The 20,661-nt window shown below is 47.7% G+C and overlaps 2 protein-coding genes across 2 annotated transcripts in view; both read left to right on the forward strand.

The window, feature by feature from the left end:
* LOC142588103 (retinol dehydrogenase 14-like) overlaps window positions 1–20,661 on the forward strand; it is a 169,166-nt gene that overhangs the window by 12,101 nt on the left and 136,404 nt on the right. The window lies entirely within an intron of this gene.
* On the forward strand, window positions 17,013–19,844 carry LOC142588100 (uncharacterized). The gene has a single exon (XM_075699566.1). The coding sequence runs from the start codon at window positions 18,303–18,305 to the stop codon at window positions 19,251–19,253; it is 951 nt and encodes a 316-aa protein (XP_075555681.1). The 5' UTR covers window positions 17,013–18,302; the 3' UTR covers window positions 19,254–19,844.

Here is a 20,661-nt window from a genome sequence, read left to right on the forward strand (position 1 = left end):
CGCAGATAACCCCGGACTCGGACAGCATGCATACATTCGTGAATCATTCACAATATATATACACACACACATATATATATATATAGTCAGACGGGTACCAGGGTACTGCACGAAATAGAGGAACTCACAAACGTACCACATCTTGGAGGAACCTTCTGGCAGCAGGGATCTCAATGGCAGATCACAGAATGGAGGAGGACATCGCTTTTGGACGTCCTACTGGTTACGCCAAACAAGAAACATCGGAAAACTGGAAGTCTAGAACTACGGAGATAGACGCCGTCATGCCATCGAAGACTGGAACGCTGCGCAAAGAGGAAGGGATGGGAGAAAAAAAAACACACACACACATAAGTGAGGGGCCACCTTGCATCAGCCTTGCATAAGCGTCGGCAGGCTATGCCTGTTGAGCATTTTGCATGCGAAATGATCGAGTTACTTGGCGCACTCTAAAAGACTAGCTGTACCAAAAAAAAACTACTACTCGCATCCAAGCAGACTACAGTTGTCGCACTCGATATTACTACGCGCCTTAGCGCTTGTACCACAGTTCATCGAGGTCACTGTCATGAAGAGCGGTTCCTTAAGAAAGCAGTAGGCCAAAACCCCCCTCGAGCACAGGATCTGCTTTCCCTCCAGCATGGTTTCCCAGGAATGTGGATGGAGCTCGTTAACGTCACTGGCCATCTCGAACATTTCAAGGGGACGAATGCGATTTGCTGCAGAACTGCCAAAAATGAAAGCTAAAACACTTACCAATCTTCTAGGATGATTGTAATGTCTCTCCCACTATGCAAAAAACCTTGGTAGTCTGCTCTAAACTCAAGGCTCTAAAACATGACGCATTATGTCCGTGACCAAGGAATGTATGCCTTTGCCGATGATACTGTGGCAAAACATGTTGCGAAAGAGACATGCACGCCACAGTGTTATCAAACGACCAAGATCGGTTGCAACTTAATCGTTTGAACGCAAATAGCCTTTGGGGGCTCTGCCGCAAATCTTATCGATGCAGCTGTGTCTTTAATCTTCCATCTTAGTAGCAGATATTGATGACCAAAGATTACGCTCAAACTGAAATTCCGAGCAAACTGACACAAACGCAGCTCTCTTAAGATATTGGCAGGTTCGGGCCACTTTGAGCTTATATGTGACAGTCTAGATGATGCTAAGCCAGCAAGTACAGCAAATCGAACGATTAGTACAGAATATAACGGCGTTCTATTCAAAATAGATTAGATACCAAGAAAAAAAAAATGCGCGGTCATTAGCGACAAAGAATTATCTGGTAGGGTATAGGTGACTTTAGTGAACTCATGACAATGGTAGCTTCGACAAGGCCAGTTGATATCTCGTAGGGGTCACTGACTATCCTAGAGCTCGTATCATTCGTTTGACACATTTTTAAGCCTGTCTCGTGCATTTGACGTGCCCCGAAAACACATGCGTATTCTGCACGTTCTTGCCGCACATACATGCGGCGTATTTGTGTATCGTAGCCAAACACTCAAGTCAGCAGAATGACCAGTTCTGGGGCATTCGTTCTTCCAGAGACACCTCGGTGAGCCTTAATTCTACAGTGCACTTATAGGCTCCAAGGCAGCCCTTCAGTGCATACGAAGCCCAATGCGCCACGGACCGAATGAACAACTGGCCTCAGAAATTCGGCACATATATCATCAAAGCTATGACAAGGGACACGGCATAATCTTTCAGGGGCTTCCAGGACATTGTAACATCAGCGGGAATGACCACGCCGACGAAGCCGCCCGATCTGCACATGAAAGTGGTCAACGAGTCTCCATTCCGCTTTCGCGAACAGACGCTGCGGCTGAGCTGCGATTGATGTCCCGTGAGTGTACTTTGCCCCTGTGGGACTCAAATGTTTTCACGATGTGTCGGTTGCGTTCATTGTCTCCGGACATACGGATGCACCTCCCGCCTGGATTACTACGACGTGAACAGACCATGCTCTACCGTCTGTGGCTAGGCGTTGCCTCTACAAACTCCTATGCTTTCCTCATAGGAATGGCCAACAGCCCCACGTGCGACACATGTAACACCGACGAGACGCTCGCACACATTATCTGTGTCTGCCCGCGATACAGTGCTGAGAGACAAGTGACGTGCAGAGTACTGGACCAGTTGGACAATCGTCCACTTTCAGAACTTAAAGCTTTAGGCCAATGCTCCGAAAGAACATCCGCGTTGAAGGCCTTACTCGCGCTAGTAAGGTTCTTGCGGTCTACGGGGCTTCACGACAGACTCTAAGAATGCCGCCTCCTACCGCTCTGTAGTGTACGCGCTTTGTTCGTGCTTGTCTCCCTTTCTTTCTATCTCCCCCTTCTACTCTGTTTCTCTTTTTATCCCTCTTAACCCTTCCCCCTGCGCAGGGTAGCCAACCGGAACTACCTCTGGTTAACCTCCCTGCCTTTCTCTGCATTATTTTCTCTCTCTCTCTAGGCTGGTGTCAGTGACGGTCATTAATTTATATACCAGTTACTGCTAGTCTAAGCAAGTATAAAATCCAGTAGTGGGAAAAACATTGCATCAAAACGACACGTGTGTACGCGCAAACGCGCATTGTGTTGCAAAGACCGAGCATATATGCAAAATGAAGTAGTACATGCACATAAGAGGCATTGGGGTGGCCGTCAAGAAAAACAGAAGATATGATAAATGCCGATCGCATGTGCACGTCATTTGAAAACTTAGTAGATATTGGAGATGCCTGGAAACTGGCCTGCAATCTAATACTGCGCGTGCAAGCGTCGGTCTGGATAAAAAAAAAAAAAGATAAAGAAAAGTGAAAGCTGCCAGGAACGATAACTAAGATTGTCAGTTTGGACACGAAAGACTGAACGACTGCGCATTCGACGGTGTTTGTGGGTGGCTCGCTGCCCAAATGCGTCAAGTTTTTCAAGAGTGCTCTCTTAGCACGGCTTGACGTTGAAGCCTCGTTTACGACGTGCTAGAAGAGGTCGGTCTTGAAAGAGGGCGGTTCTACCTCTTCTCGAACCGCTCTTCGAAAGAGCTGCCGTTTCCCTTGAAAAAAAAAAAAAATGGAAGAACGATAAGGAGACTTCCTAATTCTGCATTTTCAATTGAGTCTTAATTACACAGTGATTAAATTTCGTCTCAATGTACAATCAGTAATGCGGCATTTTTTCATAAATGTATTGCAGTCATTGGTCCGAACCACATGTACACGGTAACTAGGGGCGGCAGGCATAAGGTGGAAAAGGGGGAAAAAGAAAAGATACTGCTTCAACATCCCCCGTCAAGCATGGCAGTGCCTTCGCTAAAGTGTTCATGTGCAGAAATACATTGCAGTCGGCACTGAATCGGAGTAACATAGGGTTAGCAGAGGGGTCAACAGACCCTCGCAGCTCAGCTGGACGGAATTATCGAAAGAAAGGACTCGAGGGCACAAATGTGAACACCGTTGAGACAAGAGGAGGACGTGTCGCATACCGTGCTGCAGCATCCTCGCAATGGCCGACGCCGCGCCGTTCAGTAGCGTACGCCGGCGCACGATCTGCTGGCCCCAGCGTCGAGGCGCGCTCTGCCGCGTGGCGGCAGCTCGGTCGGATCCACGGCGCCTGTCGCTGGCAACCGCGGGTGGAGGCTGGCCGCCGCTAAAGCTGGGCCGGTCCCGGCGCTGCGCAGCCAAGGACCGAGGGGACTCCCGGAACGCGCGCGTAGCACATGTCATCGACGGCGACGACTTGGCAGGTGTAATATGGGGACCAGCTGTCAATGAAACAAAGACGACGTTATTGGAACACTAACGCTACTTCGCAGTGCAATTTAGCAAAGGCCATCGACCAAAGACCAAAGGCAATCGTTACCGACTAGCTCAGCTTTCGGTCGTTCAAAGGCCAGTGAAGCCTCTGCCATTACCTAGTAGTATTTACGTTTCAGAAAGAAACGAGGAGAGAGAGAGAGAGAGAAACTTTTATTGTCTTAACGGGTTTACGTGCAATGGTCGATGGTCGGAGCCTCCGTATTCCAAGGCCCCGCTGGCCTCGGCCGCCTGCTTGACCTGTCTTATGAAGGACTGTCGTCCCGCCGGGTCTAAGCTGGTTAGCTGTGACTCCCGTTGCTCAATTGTGTGGTGCGTTTTATCAAACGGGTGTGATTCCCAATCCCGTGTAATATGTTGTAGTGTTCGTATGCCGCCGCACAACGGGCAGTCGTGCCTGTAGCAAGATCGGATACTGGCTGCTTGCCGCACTGTAATTGGGTTAGTGTTTCTTGCTAACACCTCTTACGGCGGTCAGTTGAGGTGGAGGAGAGGGAGAGAGGGCATTGGTATTTATACACATAAATACGGCGAATTGAAAGTCGCCAAGAACACCGTGCGGCCCGCTTAGCCATGGCCTCCGAGATCAGATCGGTTGCAGTCCCCTAGACCGTGGTTTGACCAAGGCAGCACACGACAGTTGGGAGATCTATTCCTGCTAAATTACCTAGCTTTTTTGTTGTATACCGTGAGCATAGACTGACGGCGATCCCGGCGATGCTCAAGCTATAGGTTCTTAGGTGTTCAAAGAACGACACAGATGATAGAGCTGCAGGAGGAAACTATGCGTAAACTTGTTTACAAATGGCGACTATGTCAGCGTTTCGCCAGTAGTTCACCTGCAATGTCGCTTCAGCGAGCATCTGCTGCACCATTCTTTCTCAAACACGACTGGAGCATATGGGCAAATTTAGCGGAAGTCTGCGAGGTGGAGAGAGGTTCGTGAAAACGAAAAGCGTCATCCACCCCCGACTGTATAGCCCAGATGATGCAAAGAAAACCCGCTCAAATTTCTCAGCAAGTATGTAGGTTTCCCTAGTAGCATCGCACTATACATTTGGCTAGACGACAATTTACCCTTTAACGGGGGCCTGTTATTCTGACCTGATGATGATTATGCGCACTATTTTTGGCCAAATCGCGCAACCATGCCCTTTGTGCCACAGCCGGCCAACGGACGGCACTCTGATTAAGGTGCTTGATCTTAAAAACGCTTCGACCTCGTAAAACAATGTCGAATACCTATGTCATCGGTTCGTAATTGTTTTGAACTACAACCGTGCATATATTTTTGTTGTATAGAATGTGCATTCCGTTTAAAATACATAATGTTGGTCACATTTTCGAAAATTATAAGAGCAAAAAGAAAAAAATCTGGTGTTAAGTGTCAAAACCAAAATCCGATTATGAGGTAAGCCGTAATGGGTGCTTCCACGTTAATCTTGCACCCCCTGGGTTTAAATGAATCTAAGCACAAGAGGGTTATTTCTGCATTTCACCCCCATTGAAATGCGGCCGCCGTGGAAGTTACGCCGCACGAAAAGTCCGGCGTAAATTATTATCATCGTTATCATTCATATTATTACGTATAAAAATTGTACCGGGAGAAGCAAGGTGCGCCTGACGGTTCACAAACTTCCATCGCTCACCAAGAATCACGATTAGCAAGGCGCAGGAAGTGAAAAAAGGAAGCTCGAAATGGCTATCCCAAACGTTGCTGTATCGTCCCGTCCTAGATATGGCCCACAATGCTGCTTGGCTTTTGGCGATCTGACGAAAGCCGGCCAGTTCAATGTCTCACGGCCGATGGGCAATCTGTTCTACTTGCCCGCGTCACCCTGACGAAATCACCATGTGTGCGTCATGTCCCCATCAATTACGAGCACCACTACGCAACTAGTACCTTACATTTAAGCTAAACGTTACATTTTGAAGTACGGTTTGAATCTGGACGTTCCGCCAAACATTTTCAAGGTCGCATGAAATCCAACTCGAGGAATAGTACCGGTACCTGATGGCAAGGCAAGGACGTCTCTCCTTCTCGGGGTCAAAACCTTCGTTGCAGCCTCGGTTCTTCCATGGCAGCAGGCATGCTTCCCGACTGGCCGGCCGACATTCCCGTGAAAGACTGCGGCCCAGCGGCCCCGGTTTTGCTCAAGGGCCCAACGCCCCCCTCAACGACGCGTTGGTCGTATCTCTGGAATAAGCACGGAGCAGAAATAAGAAAGAACGAGGAGATGCCATTCGGCTACTTCGGCTCGTGATATACTTTATCTGAGAAAAAAGAAAGAAAAGCGTGCTAAAGAAACTAGGAAAAATCGAGCAGATTATGGAGCTGGAAGATCCGGACGGCAGAAACGTCCAAGTCTCCCTTCGCCGAGCGTACTCGATGACAAGCTAAGTCGATCAACGCTTCTTGGAATGGACCCTTACCGGACCTGCGGTGACAGCGTGCCAGGAACGTAGTTGCGTGCAGTGTCTTGAAGCCTACATGCGCGCTGGATCGCACTGTGGCGCGGCAGTTCGGGACGCGACCAGCCGGGGCATGACCGCAGGTTCAGCTTCCAGCTTCGGCAGGCCCCGATCGACAGGCCGAATGACGAAGTTTGCGCTATCTTCTCAGCTGCAACTACACACGGGCGAGCGAACGCGACCGCAAGGAATGCGAGTTCACTGCGTCGCGAGTCGGTTCCATACTTCTGTGCACGTCTTTCCCGGCTGTTTGTCGCCCGGCAGTGAACGATGCGCGGAAGTGTCGGGGCGCGAAAGAACGCGGTGGCGTAGGCAACGAATGATTGAAGGAGGGGGGGGGGGAGAGTGAGGAGGGTCGATTGACCAACAGGGCGATCCTTTTACCTCCGTCCTTGGGGCGATTGCGGCAATCTAATCTGGCTCCAGAGAGACGCGCAACGGACCTCCGCCTTTATTTCCTGATTGTTTCTTTTTTTTTTCTGTTCTGTTATTCCTTTCTTATATGAGGTTAGAGCGACTTTTATCTTAACACGCGCCCGCCCGCTGCCACGTGCGAAAATTGCGCAGATGCGCAAGAGGACTGGCGCCCTTTTTTCTTTCATTTCTTTCATTTATATATCTACTGTTTTTCTTTTGTGTGTGTGTGTGTGTGTGTGTGTGTGTGTGTGTGTGTGTGTGTGTGTGTGTGTGTGTGTGTGCCTCGTGTTCCGTAAACAGTAATGTTGCTTCGATGTATGTGCACAGAAACTTTATTACAAAGGAAAATATTTTAAGGAGGGGGTGGTTGGTGCTCCTCAGTCCAGTGCCCCACTGGCCTCGGCGGTCTGCCCGACCAGGCTAAGCCTAGTTTGTTCTGCCAAGTCGGAGTGGGTGAGCTGCGCCTCCCACTACTCCATTGTGCTACTGTTATTTGGCCTAGGAAGGTGCTTAGTGCACTTCCAGGTTACACGCATAGTGGTGCAAAATGAATAGACACCATTAATCCCCGCTAAAGCTTAATTTCTTTTATTCTCATCCCAAAATAAACCATCACTGCGCATTCCGCCCACTTCTATTTTTACCATTTTTTTTATCGGCAAGTGAAGAATGCACATACTTAGGTATTATTATTGAGTGTGACCTAAAATTTCGTCACCGTATAACTCTTATAAAAAAGAAGTTATCACATGGAATACGCGTTCTCATTAGGGTACGTCTATTATTTTCACGACCTGTGTTGCTCTCACTCTATTTCGCGTTTGTACACTCTCGTACTAATTACTGCGTAACCTCCTGGGGTAACACGTACACAACTCACCTAAAGCCGATACAAATAATCCAGAACCAGGCAATTGAAATAATCACATCAATTTCGCACACCGTCAATGCTAAACAGTTACTACAAGCAGATAACTTTCTGGACGTTGCAGACCTTGTTGAGTACAACCTTGCCACTTTTTCAAACTAATAAATGACAAAATCTTGTTATCGCTAATTCCTATATAATCTCTAACAAACCCCAACCCAACACGTTTCGCGCTGCATAATAGCTTCATTCTGCCCAAAGTGCGCACTAATTATGGCAAACAGACAGTTTACTTTGCAGCCGTACCATCATGCAATACATTACCATTTGTCATAAAACTCCAGAAAGCCCATCGATTTTGCCATGAACTGAAAATTTTTTGTCCTGTGATATGTATGTGACTGTGTGTACCATACGTATAACCGTATTTTTGTTTTAGACCTGCCATTCTTATGTGCTCCGACATATTAAGTTTTTTTTTTCCAATTTCTTTTTTCAATTCTTTTTCCTCCTCTTTTATGTTAGTTTTATCTAGATTCACAATGTTGCTTACTGCAGATACATTGTTGTCTATTAATACCTTCATTACTTACATCTGTATTTCATTATTCATCATTTCTGTAACTGGTACCAATTTAGCTGCTGTTTCTTGCGAACGAAACCTTTATGTCAACCATGGACAGGAGGTCCCAATTCAGTTTTTACTTAGGACATCTATCTATCTATCTATCTATCTATCTATCTATCTATCTATCTATCTATCTATCTATCTATCTATCTATCTATCTATCTATCTATCTATCTATCTATCTATCTATCTATCTATCTATCTATCTATCTATCTATCTATCTATCTATCTATCTATCTATAAATTATTTTGATGTAATAATCAATATTTATTTATTTATTTATTTATTTATTTATTTATTTATTTATTTATTTATTAGGGTGGGTATGCCATCACACCATTGCAAGGACTGTTGGCCCTGCTGTTAGATTAGTGGGATGCATGGCGTTTCGCATCTTTAGATGGGGAATACCCCGATAATTTTCTCTCCACTGCACTTCGTATCGCCCTTGGAACTGTTCGCATAAACGAAGCAGCGCATTCGAGTCTCTCGATCTTTAATTACTGCTTACATAATTAGAATCCTCACAGCATCATGCAGACCATGGTGGGAACTTGCCGTTGAAGGCGAATTAAGCTATTCGCCGGAACGCTGAGTGATTGACGTATTTTTTTCGCCCATCATGTATGCTATAGATAGTTTACGAGGGGCACGCATTGGCGTAATCGAAGCTACGCTATAGCGTTGTACAGCGAGCATGGAGAAAAAAAAAAGCCCCGAGTTATCTCGATATACGGCTATCTCTGCAGCTGCACTGATAAAGCTCCGATTATGACAACAATATGGCGTCCATGACGTCACGGGATTTCTCCTTACATCGCGGGCAGAATCGCCAGCGCGAAGGCGTGCTCTCGAAGCTCACTGCGAACCGAAGGAGGATTAACAGAGCGGTCAAGACTGCATGCGGGACGTATACTGAGAGCGCCATCGATCTTCCCGCTGGGTAAAAGCGTGGGTTCAAATGTAGGACGCCCAGGTTCCCAAAATTTCCAAGAAAATAAAAATGGCTTAGAGTGCATACGCCTGGTATTGTCAAGTCCTTGTTGGGAGATTGTCACTGTCGTTGAAAAAAAAGAAAAGTGTACTGTCAATGCATTCTACCGGTGTTGACGTATTGGGCAGAAACTTTGAGGTTATAGCAAAGAAGCTCGAGAATAAGTTAAGGACCGCGCAAAGAGCGATGCTACGAAAAGTGTTAGGCGTAACGTTAAGAGACAGGAAGAGAACAGTGTTGATCAGGTAGTGAACGGGGATAGCTGATATTCTGGTTGTCATTACTAGAAAAAAATATAAAGCTGGGCAGGCCATGCAATGCGTAGGGCTGACAACTGGTGGCCCATTAGAGTTAGAGAATGAGTGCCAAGGAAGGGAAGTGCAGTCGAGGACGGCAGAAAATAACGTGTGGTGATTTTATTCGTAAATGCGCAGGCGAAAGTTGAAATCGAATTGAGCAAGACATGGATAATTGCAGATCGCTTGGAGACGCCTTCGCCCTGCAGTCAACGTACAAACAGGCTGACGGTGGAGATGATAACAGTCACGGGTATTATTCAATCAATCAATCAATCAATCAATCAATCAATCAATCAATCAATCAATCAACAAACCTATCAATCAATCAATTTTATTACATAAAAATACTATACATAGAGAGGTATACAAAAGGAGGTCTCATAGTTAAAATTGAACTGGGACCTCCTGTTCATGGTTAACATAGAAGTTCATTTGGCAAGCAACAGCAGATCAATCGGTACAATTGCAGTAATGATAAATAATGAGATACAGATATAAGTAGATGAAGTAATTAATAGACAATATATCGGTAGTAAGCAATATTGTGAAACTAGATAAAGCTAAAGTGAAAGAGGAAGAAAGAAAAATTAAATAAAGAGAATTAATTACTTGTTGGAGTACAAAAGAATGGCAGGTCTAAAACCAAAATCGGTTTATACAGTGCATAGTGTCACTGACATTTCACATGACCGAAAACTTTTCAGTTCATCATAAAATCGATGGGGTTTCTGGTGTTTTATGACAAATGGTAATGTATTTCATGATGATATGGCTGAAAAGTGAACTGTCTGTTTCCCATATTTAGTGCGTACTTTGGCCATAATGATGTCATTATGCAGCGCGAAAAGTGTTGGGTTAGCATACTGTTTCGAGATAATATAGGAATTAGCGATAATGAGATTTTTTTCATTTATTAGTTTGAAAAGAAGAGTGGCAAGGTTGTATATTTGACAAGGGCTGCATCGTCTAGAATGTTATTTGCTTGTAGTAACTGTTTAGCATTGGCGGTGTGTGGATTCGACGTGACTATTCTGATTGCTTGGTTCTGAATGGTTTGTATAGGTCTTAGGTGAGTAGTGTACGTGGTTACGCAGTAATTGATACGAGATTGTACAAACGCGAAATAGAGTAAGGGGAGCAACACAGGTCGTGAATGGAATGGAGATGCCCTACTGAGAATGCGTATTCCATGTGATGACTTCTTTTTGATATGAGTTATACGGCGGCGAAATTTTGCGTTACAGTCAATAATAACACCTAGGTATATAGTGCATTCTTCCCTTGCTGATAACAAATGGTCACCAATGGAAATGGGCGGAATGCGTAGTGATGGTTCATTTTGGGATGAGAATAAAAGAAATGTAGCTTTAGTGGGCGTTAATTGTAAGTCTATTCATTTTTCCCCATTTTAGCAAGTTATATAGATCACTATTAAGCCTGGTTATTATCGTTGACAGACATTCGCCAGAAGTAGCAATTTTTGTATCATCGGCATATAGAATGCATTTAGAAGATGTGAGGCAGTTAGGTAGATTATTATTATTATTATTATTATTATTATTATTATTATTATTATTATTATTATTATTATTATTATTATTATTATTATTATTATTATTATTATTATTATTATTTGCAACGCTCCAAAGCACAAGAGTAATGAGCTCACCGTTTCGCTTCCAGAGGTCTGCGACACCTATTCAGCGTTCACACTCCGTCTCATCTCAGTAGCAAGTCTAATCTTAGGCTTCAGCGTAGCTAATTTATCCATGTCGTGTACGCGAACGGTATGTTCCTACATATTTCATCGCCAGAATCCAGTAATTAGACCTCTTCGTGCAGAAAACAAAGTCTCTCCTGAAGCATTTCGAGACGGACACCAATGAAAGGAAGTTGAGGCAACGTGGCCTCACTGAGCGCCACGTTAATATCGTAGAAGGCCAGGCTAACATTCGACCTGATAAGTGTACCATTCGTGGTGAGCTCGGCCTCCTCGTTGCTGGTGGTTGTCGGTGGGTCGATGAGGACAGTCGACTGCGCTGACTCCGCTCTTCCCGGTGAATGCTATGTTTTTGTTGTATCTTAATGTTGAGTAAAGCTAGTGATAACAACACGTTGAAGTGTGAGCTCTCCTGGCTTTTGGAACGATTTTTCTTGACTAACAGCAGATACGGTTGTCAGCAATGTCACTGCTGGAATTGCACACGTGTATCTACGGTACGTATATAGTGACATAGACAAAACCACGGTTGATTTTGGGAACCTAAACAGGACTTAATAAATTCTAAGTGTCTAGTGTTATGTCCAACGTCAAAAAGTGTTACAGCAAACCTCCTGAAGTTGTGTTGTAAATTGTGGATAAGTGGCAACTTCGGTCGGTGATTAATACAGCTCCCTGGTTTTACGGTACATTTTTGTAGAAGTCCGCGAAGGTCGACCTACAAACGTGGTCGAACATGGAGCCTCAATAACACTACAATGCGATGATTATGATGATAGCGGGTGAGTGAGGAAGAAGTTTTAACACGTGTCACTACATCCGCATGGCTTTCGGGCAGTGATGTCCATCACGGGTGACGATATCAAATATTTCAGGGTTACTTTCTATTCGCAGCGTTCCGAAAGAAGCATACGACGATAGAAATTGCAGAAATAAAGGTGGATATAACCATCGCTGTTCAACACAGCCGAGATGACGATATTAAGTTAAACATTTAAAACAATTTAGTACAAAGGTTGTTCGATGCCAGGGGGATGGACATTATGGAAATGCATGCATGGTGTGAAGCAGCGGTCACACCCAAGCTAGGAGGAAGCGCTGTAGTGGTGGCGAGCGTAGGCGGTAGCGCCAGACATTTGTGTTGAGTAGTTTGAGGGCAGACCTCTGTGTAAAGGAGCTAACCACAAGAGGCAATCGCCGCCGTACAAATGCTGATGTCTTGCGGCGGGAGGGATCCATTAAATGGACGAAAAGGGGAACGAAACCGAGGACGAACTGAAGGAGCCGACTCTCGTCCGAGACGCAAGGCCGTGACGAGAAAAAGAACGCACGTAGAGGCACCCGCCGCTGCCGCGCTCTGTCCGGCTGGCCCAGTATGCGCGTGGAAGCGAACGGGATTGTTTGCGCGGAGATTCCGCGCGAGTCGCGAACAATCACTCTTCGCTGCCAGCATTGTCCGCCACTGCGCGCCGCATCCCTTCTCTTCTTGCCCACCAATCTCGTTATATACTCTTCCACTCTCCACTCTGTGCCTTTTTTCCCCATTCTGCTCAATCTTGGCATCCTTGTCCTCCTCACCCCTTCCCTCCCTTTTCATCATGACTCTCATCATTCATGGCCATGAATTACAAAACGTTTTTTTTGTTGCTACGTGGGTATACAAACGTGAAAACAAAAGGAGAGAGTAGGAAAGCAGAACATGCCACGTGCTTCTCCGTACAGACGAATGAATATTGTGCGCCAAACAGAGAGACGGGGCAATAAAATGCGAACTGCGGCCCTTTCTCTGTCACTCCGGGCCGATGAACTCGTAGCACATGCCCTAGAAACCCGCTCTCCGTGGTATGGTCACTGGTTTTCCTCGCGCAGAGCTGTTGTCGCCAATGAAAGTGCACTCTTCTTTCCCTGCTTTCCATGCCTTCCCTAATGACCTTATTCCCCACTTTCCTGCGTTTCCTGTTTGCGATGAGAGAGAGAGAGAGAGAGAGAGAGAGGCAGGGAGGTCAAGCAGACTAGCACCCGGTTTGCTATCCTACACTTGGGGTGAAGAAAAGGGGAATATAAATAGGAAAGGAGGGAGAGAGGAAGCACTGAGTGCGTGCGGGAGGACGCACAGGGACACTTTAAGCAGTCTTTTAAGGCGGCGCACTTCAAGTAGTGTACTAGTGCACGAATCGCTTCTCGTGCCAGTGATGGGTGTGGCCACGGTCCGAGTATCTTTGACTCGGAGAACGGTCTCGAGTCCAGTCGGTTTAAGGTTGTCCGCAGAGAGAGGCGTTGTACGTCGTAGCGCGGGCTGATACACAATAAGTGCTGGATGATTTTCTCGCACCTTCCTCAGACTTTCTTGTCATCCCGTTATGTTCTTTCCTAGACTCCTGGTCTCGTAATTTCCCCAAGCGGCCGTCATCTCTCTCGTTTAATCCCGCGACTACGTAACAACTCTTTCCACTTGTACTCACCACCCTCCTTCCGTTAGTTTTCTGTGCGTGTACCCACACTCCTGCTTTCGAGCCATTGCGAATAAATAACCGCTACAAACACAGGACAGAGGGAGACGACAACACAGGGCGGTCCCTCCGTCCAGTGGCTGTAGCGTTTTTTTTTTTCATTCACAATGTCTCACCAACTGGCATAAAACTTTACCTTGCTTTCGAGCACTCTCTACCACCAATTTGGGCATTTTTACCGTTCTCTCGTGGTCACTCCTTTTCCCAAGTAACTTTTAGCTACCCTCCGATATACCTCGATCTTCTCTATCTTTTGCTCCCCTAGCTTCCCTATGCTTTCGGCTGCCGTAGTCTACTCTCAACTTTCCAAGTGCTCTCACCCTCGCACCTCTCCCATTATGCCGATCTCCATCTCTTCCTTCGCCACCGCAACCATCGGCCGCTTCTCTGTATTTCACGAGTGATGTCCCTCGCCCATCTCCCACCCCTTTCATCCTCCCTCTGTTCTTTCCCGATAGTGTCAATACTCTCCGCTTCCAGCTTCCCTCATCCTCCTTTTTCTTCCTTACGCGCGCGCTCGCCTGCATCCCGCTTTCCATCGCCCTCCATCCTGCTTTCCCTAGCGATGCCCCGGGAGCTAGGGCAGCGCGGCGGCGACACGCAGGCAGTCATTCCATCCCGAGCTCCCTAGTCGAACGGATCGCCTCCCGACGGAATTGCTCCGTGTGCTCCGCAGACTGAAACCTTCGCGTTCGCGCTTGTCTTCCGTGCTGGCTGTGTTGTTTCTTTTTGTGTGGGCTTCACGCGTCTTGGCAGTGACCCCCAAAATGAGTGTGAAGTGAGTGCACTTTTTACATTGGGCTCGAGACTACCCGAAGAACGATCGCAGACGCTGAGCAGTCGGCTTCGGATTGAAAAACACGTTACGTCTGCTTATTTTTGTCTCGACTCTACGCGCCGTGTTTAGGAAAGTGGTTCGAACGTTGTAGAGTTTGATACTGGAGGACGTGCAGCAGCGTGTGGACAGTCGAAGCGTGCTTAGCGAGTTCTTGGGCAACGGTGTTCGACGTGCTCGTGGTGAGATCATTGAACCCTACAACTTTCCCGACAGCGGGCCGAGTGGAATCAGCGATGGAGCAGAGCAGCAAGATCGAAGGCGCAGCTTTGTAAGCTCGCGGTAAACGAACCGCGGCGGAATAACTTTGCGGAAGACTTTACGATCAGGGACCAGCCACACTGAATAGGCGATTTTGGGGGTCGGCCACCTTGAACTCTGCGGAGACAATAGGTCATTAAGATACGAAGTGAATGCAGTGGCAGCTAATAACCTGCGTAAAACGTTGAATCGCTGTCAAGAACTTGGGCTCGGATCGATTCTCCTCGTCAAAGTGGCCCATCCTTTAGTGTTGCTGCGGTACGCAACACCCATGCTACTCATCTGAAGAGAAAAGACCTACCTAAGAAAAAAAAAAAGAAAACTAGCTAAAAGAAGCCCCTCCCCCAAAAGCGGTAGCTAAAGCTTTGACAGATGCCCGAGAAAGTTCGTCAGTGAAGTTGGCCTCGGAGCAATCTGTGTTTTCTGAATATATAGATACGAACGCTCTGCGCGGTATTCTGTGGGATGCGACGAAGTTTTTTATCAGGACAAAAGGCGTACTTCGTCACACGAAATAATTAGGCATGCAGCTTCAGATCCAGAAGTGTTGACGCTACAGGCGCCGTTTAGGCAGGCAGGTTGAGCCTCGGTTCGGCTTGTTTTTTTTTTCATCCGCCATTGACAGAGGTGTCTCTTTTCTTTTCTTGGGAGAGGGGGGGGGTGATGGGGAGTGTTCGAACTGTCGCTTTCATTAGGAACCAAGTTCACGCAGTGGAAGAAGTCAGCCTCACGCGGGATATCGAACTGGCACCGCCTGTGCGTACGTCGGTTACAATGCTGCGGAGAACAATAATTGAAAAGTGACTTGTCAGCGAAAACTGGAACGTGAAAAAAGAGCTGAAAGGCCAACGAAAAGTTCCGGCCTGTCTGTACAAGCCGTGGCTTGTTCGTTTCGTGGTAGACAAAAAAGAAGGAACGGGCGGACTTCACTCTGCATTCAAACGCGCGGCACAATAGACTCACCTGGGCAACGTAGTGTGGTATTCGGCTTTGGGCAAAAAGAGTAGTCTTGAGAAAATCCCTCAGCGACTTTCATATTCACTAATGTGCATATAGGTGTAGGAGCTGTGCCGATTCGGGGAAACGTTCCCTTCGATCGGCAGCCCGTGGGTATTTATAGTCATAGAGGCAAAGTCAACAAGGAATTGATCCAGCGGTCGACCGCGCGCAAATATTGGAAACTTGGCACTCTTTCGAAACTCGAAGCGCTGCTGACGGTTCATAAGAATATATAAGGAAATGCGACTGCCTTTCATTAAAAACACCTAAATAGAACGTATGGAGTAAACAGAGCTTCTGCATCTTTTACGAGACTTCGCGACCAACATCTAAAAGCCTGACAGAGTCAAAAAGAAAGCTCACCAAAGTGACCTTGTCAAGGGGTGGGGGGAGTGACAGTGTAGAGTCGGCCGAGAACGCCACGAAGGAGTGCGAGGGACGTTTGAAGCATCTTCGGCTAGACGGCCGGGAAAAGAAAGATATGGAATGGAGATAACTGATGTTCTGAAGAAACACCGAATACACGCTCTCAAGAGCGTTAAGTACGGTTGTGAACCGTTGACGGCGCTGCAGTTACAGCTGGGCCAATAAGGCTTTGTCGTGCTTGTGCTTCAGTAAAGTCCATTCACGGATGTGCTAATTCAGGGACAGGAGGATTGGGAAAACCTTCCAACGGACGAAGGGTGGCCGTAGTGTGCCGAGAGGTCTCTGTGATGTGGATCCGAGAGCCTGGAACGTCAATTAATAATTGACCGGTGAGGACATGACCTAATTCCACACGCCAGATGCGCTCCAATTAATCTCTCTCCCTGGTGCGAAGCGAACTCAGGCAATGAACAAAGCTGGAGCGTATACTCTCAGGATCTCATTGAAGGAATTCCTTAAGTTGGTCGAGTACTCCAGGCTTCGTTATATCAGAAGGCTTTCACGACGGACGTATTCGGTGTAACCGTTGAACGCTGGACGGGGGGCACTACGCAAACTGATGATGTTAGATAGTTAGGGACGGGAAGAACGTCATTAATGAGCTTTTGTGATGCGTTTCACGTAAGTACAAGATTGTCGGTCCCAATACTGTTGAAGGCCTAAACCATCTCCGGACAAACAAGGCGATTCCGTCTGGACGTTTTCTGGCTGAAAGAACATCTATTTGATCACTTTGATGTCCATCGGGGGGGGGGGGGGGCGAGAAAGCTTGATTTTACATTAGGGATGAAAGCGCATTTATTTGTTCGTCTTTACTAGCTTCGACGGCAATGAACGTGAGCGCAACTGCGAAGAAAAAATATTTTGAAAGGCAGTTCCTTCAAAGGTCGACTGCACAAAAGCTTTTTTTAAGTCTCGAAAAAGATAGATAGCGTTTCAATCTACGCGAAATCGATTCAGGAAGGCAGAATGCACATTTTGAAGTCTCCGAATGGATGGGTGGGAATTCCATTGTGACCGAGTCGTATTCTACCGCCGTCGTCTGCCACAGCCAGAGTTTGCATCGCTTTTGGTCTGTTCCCATTTCAATTTTGATTCGTCACCAGTTCCCTGTCCGGTGCCGTCGAGGATTGGTTCGTTCGAGCCGATATAAAACGTAGTTTGCGCGAAGTGTTCGCATCGCTGACGAAGAGTCTTTTCAAGCTCAACATTTCAGTTCGAAGCAAACGAAAAAGTTTTCGTAGGGTAACGCAGTTCTCTCAGTAGGGCTATAGGATGTTGGGAGAATAAGATCTTCACGATAGAGGAATGCTTTAAAAAGACGAACTTCCAAAGGACGGGAAAGAAGTTAGCGCACGGTATTCTTGAATTGGAAGCGTTCCTTCAATTGTTGTCTAAAGATAAACTAGTAGGTAGATCGCCTAAGGAAACGTAAGAAAACAGACAAAGGAAGCTGCAGTTGCAAAATTTTATTTTCTTACAACGGAAGAGAGTATACTTTCTGTGGTTGAGTGTGGTATGTCAGTTGCTTCTCAGTCAACGTCCGATTCAAGGCTTCAGTGGGGAGCAGTCCACTCGGAGTGCGGCAACCTACCGGACGCTTCGTTGAAGTCATTGCTTCTAAACCATAACCGTGTTTCCAAGAGGCGTTCTCCGGACATAGGTAACGAGAACGCGTGAAGACTTGCTTTCTCGAACAACCTCTGTGCAGTTTAAACAGCTCTCAAGCGTGAATTTTGCAGACAGACCTGTCCAAGAAAGTGCATGCGCCTAAAGCTTGACCTTAAGATATTCCAAACGGCCGCGTGCGGACGTAAGATTCAGGCCAGTGGCACCGTGGCGAATACGGTTTGTGCCAACAAACGGTGAGAGAACCTTGCCCTGTTTCTTCGGACCGGACGCTGTCCAGTACAACCGGAAGCTCGTGGTTCTGACCAAGCTAGCCTCTTCCAAGCTTCTGACCTCGCGAGCCGTGAGCTTGACTTCGAGTCGACGGAAGACCGCAAACGAACGTCAAGTGCAGGGTCAACGAGGTATTGAAGAAAACGAGTTTGAAGGCCCATCGAATGTTGATAACTTCAGGACGCCGTTGCTTCTTCGGCCCGGACCCTGCCCAGCGCGGCCAGATGCTTCTTCTTCTCGTCAACTTCGTCATCGCCGTTGTGGGCTGCTGCGGTCGGGGCGCCGCGGGCGTCGACTGCAGCCGCGGTGCCGACGCTGGCGCGGGCACCGTGGGCGCGTTGTCCTCGACCCGAGCCATCGTTCCGAGTCGTCGGACGGCGACGTGCGAGGAAGCCGAACAGGACTGCATCGGCCGGCTGACTTGCGGCATGGCCTTCCACGGCCACCGCCTGGACTGCAAGCGGGAGCTGGCCGGTCGCACCCCGGGCCGCTGCTCGGTCCACTGCCGCCAGTCTCTCGTCTCTCTGGCGAGCACCGAGGAAGGCTACGCCTACATCGGCTGCGACTGCGGCGGCGACGACTACTGCCGGGCGCTGCGTCTGCGGCTCGCCCCTTGCTGGTGGCAGAAGCCCTGCGCCTCGTCAACGTCGGCCGCCAGCGCGACGGCGTTCCAGCTACCCGGAGGTCTGAAGCCGGTCGCTTCTTCGCCGTCTTCGTCGTCGCCACCGTCGTCGACGGCGTCGTCGGCGAGACCGCAGTGTTCCCGACTGGCCCAGGACTGCGTCGCGGACCCGGTGTGCTCGGTGGCGTGGGACTACTACCGCCGCTTCTGCCACGAGGTGCTCGACGGCGTCGCGGACAACTGCTCGACGCGGTGTCGCAACAGCGTGCGCATCCTGGTGCGCATGGAGAAGGCGCACCGAGTGCTGGACTGCGCTTGCGACGGCCGCGTCACGAGGGTGACGTGCGGAAACGAACTGAACCGGATACGCACTGCCTGCTTTCACCTGGCCGGCATAGAACCCAGTGGCGGAAGCGCAGGACTACTCAGTGTAGGCGATGTCGTGGGTCGTGCTCTGCTGTTGGTGTGTCTCTTGACCTCGTTTGGTTGGTGACTTTCACGTGTGTCAGTGAGCCCGGTGAAGTTCATTTCTTTTTATTCTTGTATGCGCCGCGGCGGAGATTGTGAATAGCACAGTCGCATTGGCTCGAAATCTGATATCAAGATAGCTTCCTGATGTGCAATGAACGACCCATCTATAGTCACAGTTGGAGTACTACTTGACGATAGGCCCTTTGTACATTATGCTTTTCTTGCCATTTAGTTTCCTGTGTGCTCATTTTCGAAGCGCTCGCTTGCACCGTATATCGAGCAGTATCTTTTCCCGATGACGACCTTATGAAGGTGGCGAGTACAGTTAACGGAATAACAGAGGGTGAGAAATAACCGACACTATTTCTTTGAGGCTATACTAATACGCTCAATCGAGTGCGAAGATAAGTTTACAAATATAGGCGATGAGGTGCAGGTCCAAAATTGATGTTCCACGAACTCGGACACATCTTCGAGAATGCGATGATACTTAGGCGAAAATCTCATTGATTACAGGAAATCAGTGTGACTTTGGCATAATAACTACCGGACGCGAGTCCATGTCAAGCGATTGCAATTTTGCGGAGCCTGCGTGTGCTTCATCACGCGGATGTTTGATTCAGCGGATGAAGATAAAGAAATGGACGCTCCACCTGTTATCTTCTATACTCGGACTCCTTTACTGCCACAGTAGACAAGCAATAAATTTCACCTAACCATGAAATTTTGCACAAATTCAGTTCCATGTCTTCGATTATTTGCAATCTCTTGCGTGGTGTCATCCTTCTCTATAGGAGCAAGGACGCTACCTGCTTATGCCGTCGTGGCGATAGGAGAGAGAGGGCGTGCGCACGAGAGAGAGAAAGCGAAAGGAAAGGCAGGGAGGTCAACCAGATGAGCACTCGGTTTGCTACCCTACACTGGGGGGGGGGTGATGGAAAGGGGAAAAGAGGGAGAAAGAGTGAACACTGAAGTGCGTGTGGGAGGATGCTTAGGGACATGAGTTTCAGATAAAGCTTGGGGATAGTGCGTACGAGTGCTGCCTTTACGGTGCTTTATCCAGCACGGGAATGCAGGGAAGTTTCAGCTAAGGCGTGCGGATCATTCGCATCGGCCATTCGATCGTGGCACGTGTGAGAGCACTGCGCCGCTGTGCGTGAGCGCGTAGTCACGTGACACATTTTACAAATTTCTGGCACTTTGTTTGCAGCCTTGAAAAATTAAAGCCACAATCGCTATCATCACGGAAGAAGCATACCTATTTTGATATTTTTGAATAAGTTATAGTTATGATAGTTTTGAAAAGCCCACGCAAATCTAGTGGCGCTATACTCATAAGTGTCGATGCTTACTTGTGTAGTCAAAATTACATAACAAACCGAAGCATTTGCCAGTGTAAAACTTTCCACTGCACCAAAAGTTTTTTTTTT

The sequence above is a fragment of the Dermacentor variabilis genome, chromosome 7, assembly GCF_050947875.1.
Source record: "Dermacentor variabilis isolate Ectoservices chromosome 7, ASM5094787v1, whole genome shotgun sequence".
NCBI lineage: Eukaryota > Metazoa > Arthropoda > Arachnida > Ixodida > Ixodidae > Dermacentor > Dermacentor variabilis.

Excerpts from the sequence above, each read along its gene's own strand:
- LOC142588100 (XM_075699566.1), top strand. The coding sequence starts at position 18,303 with ATGTTGATAACTTCAGGACGCCGTTGCTTCTTCGGCCCGGACCCTGCC.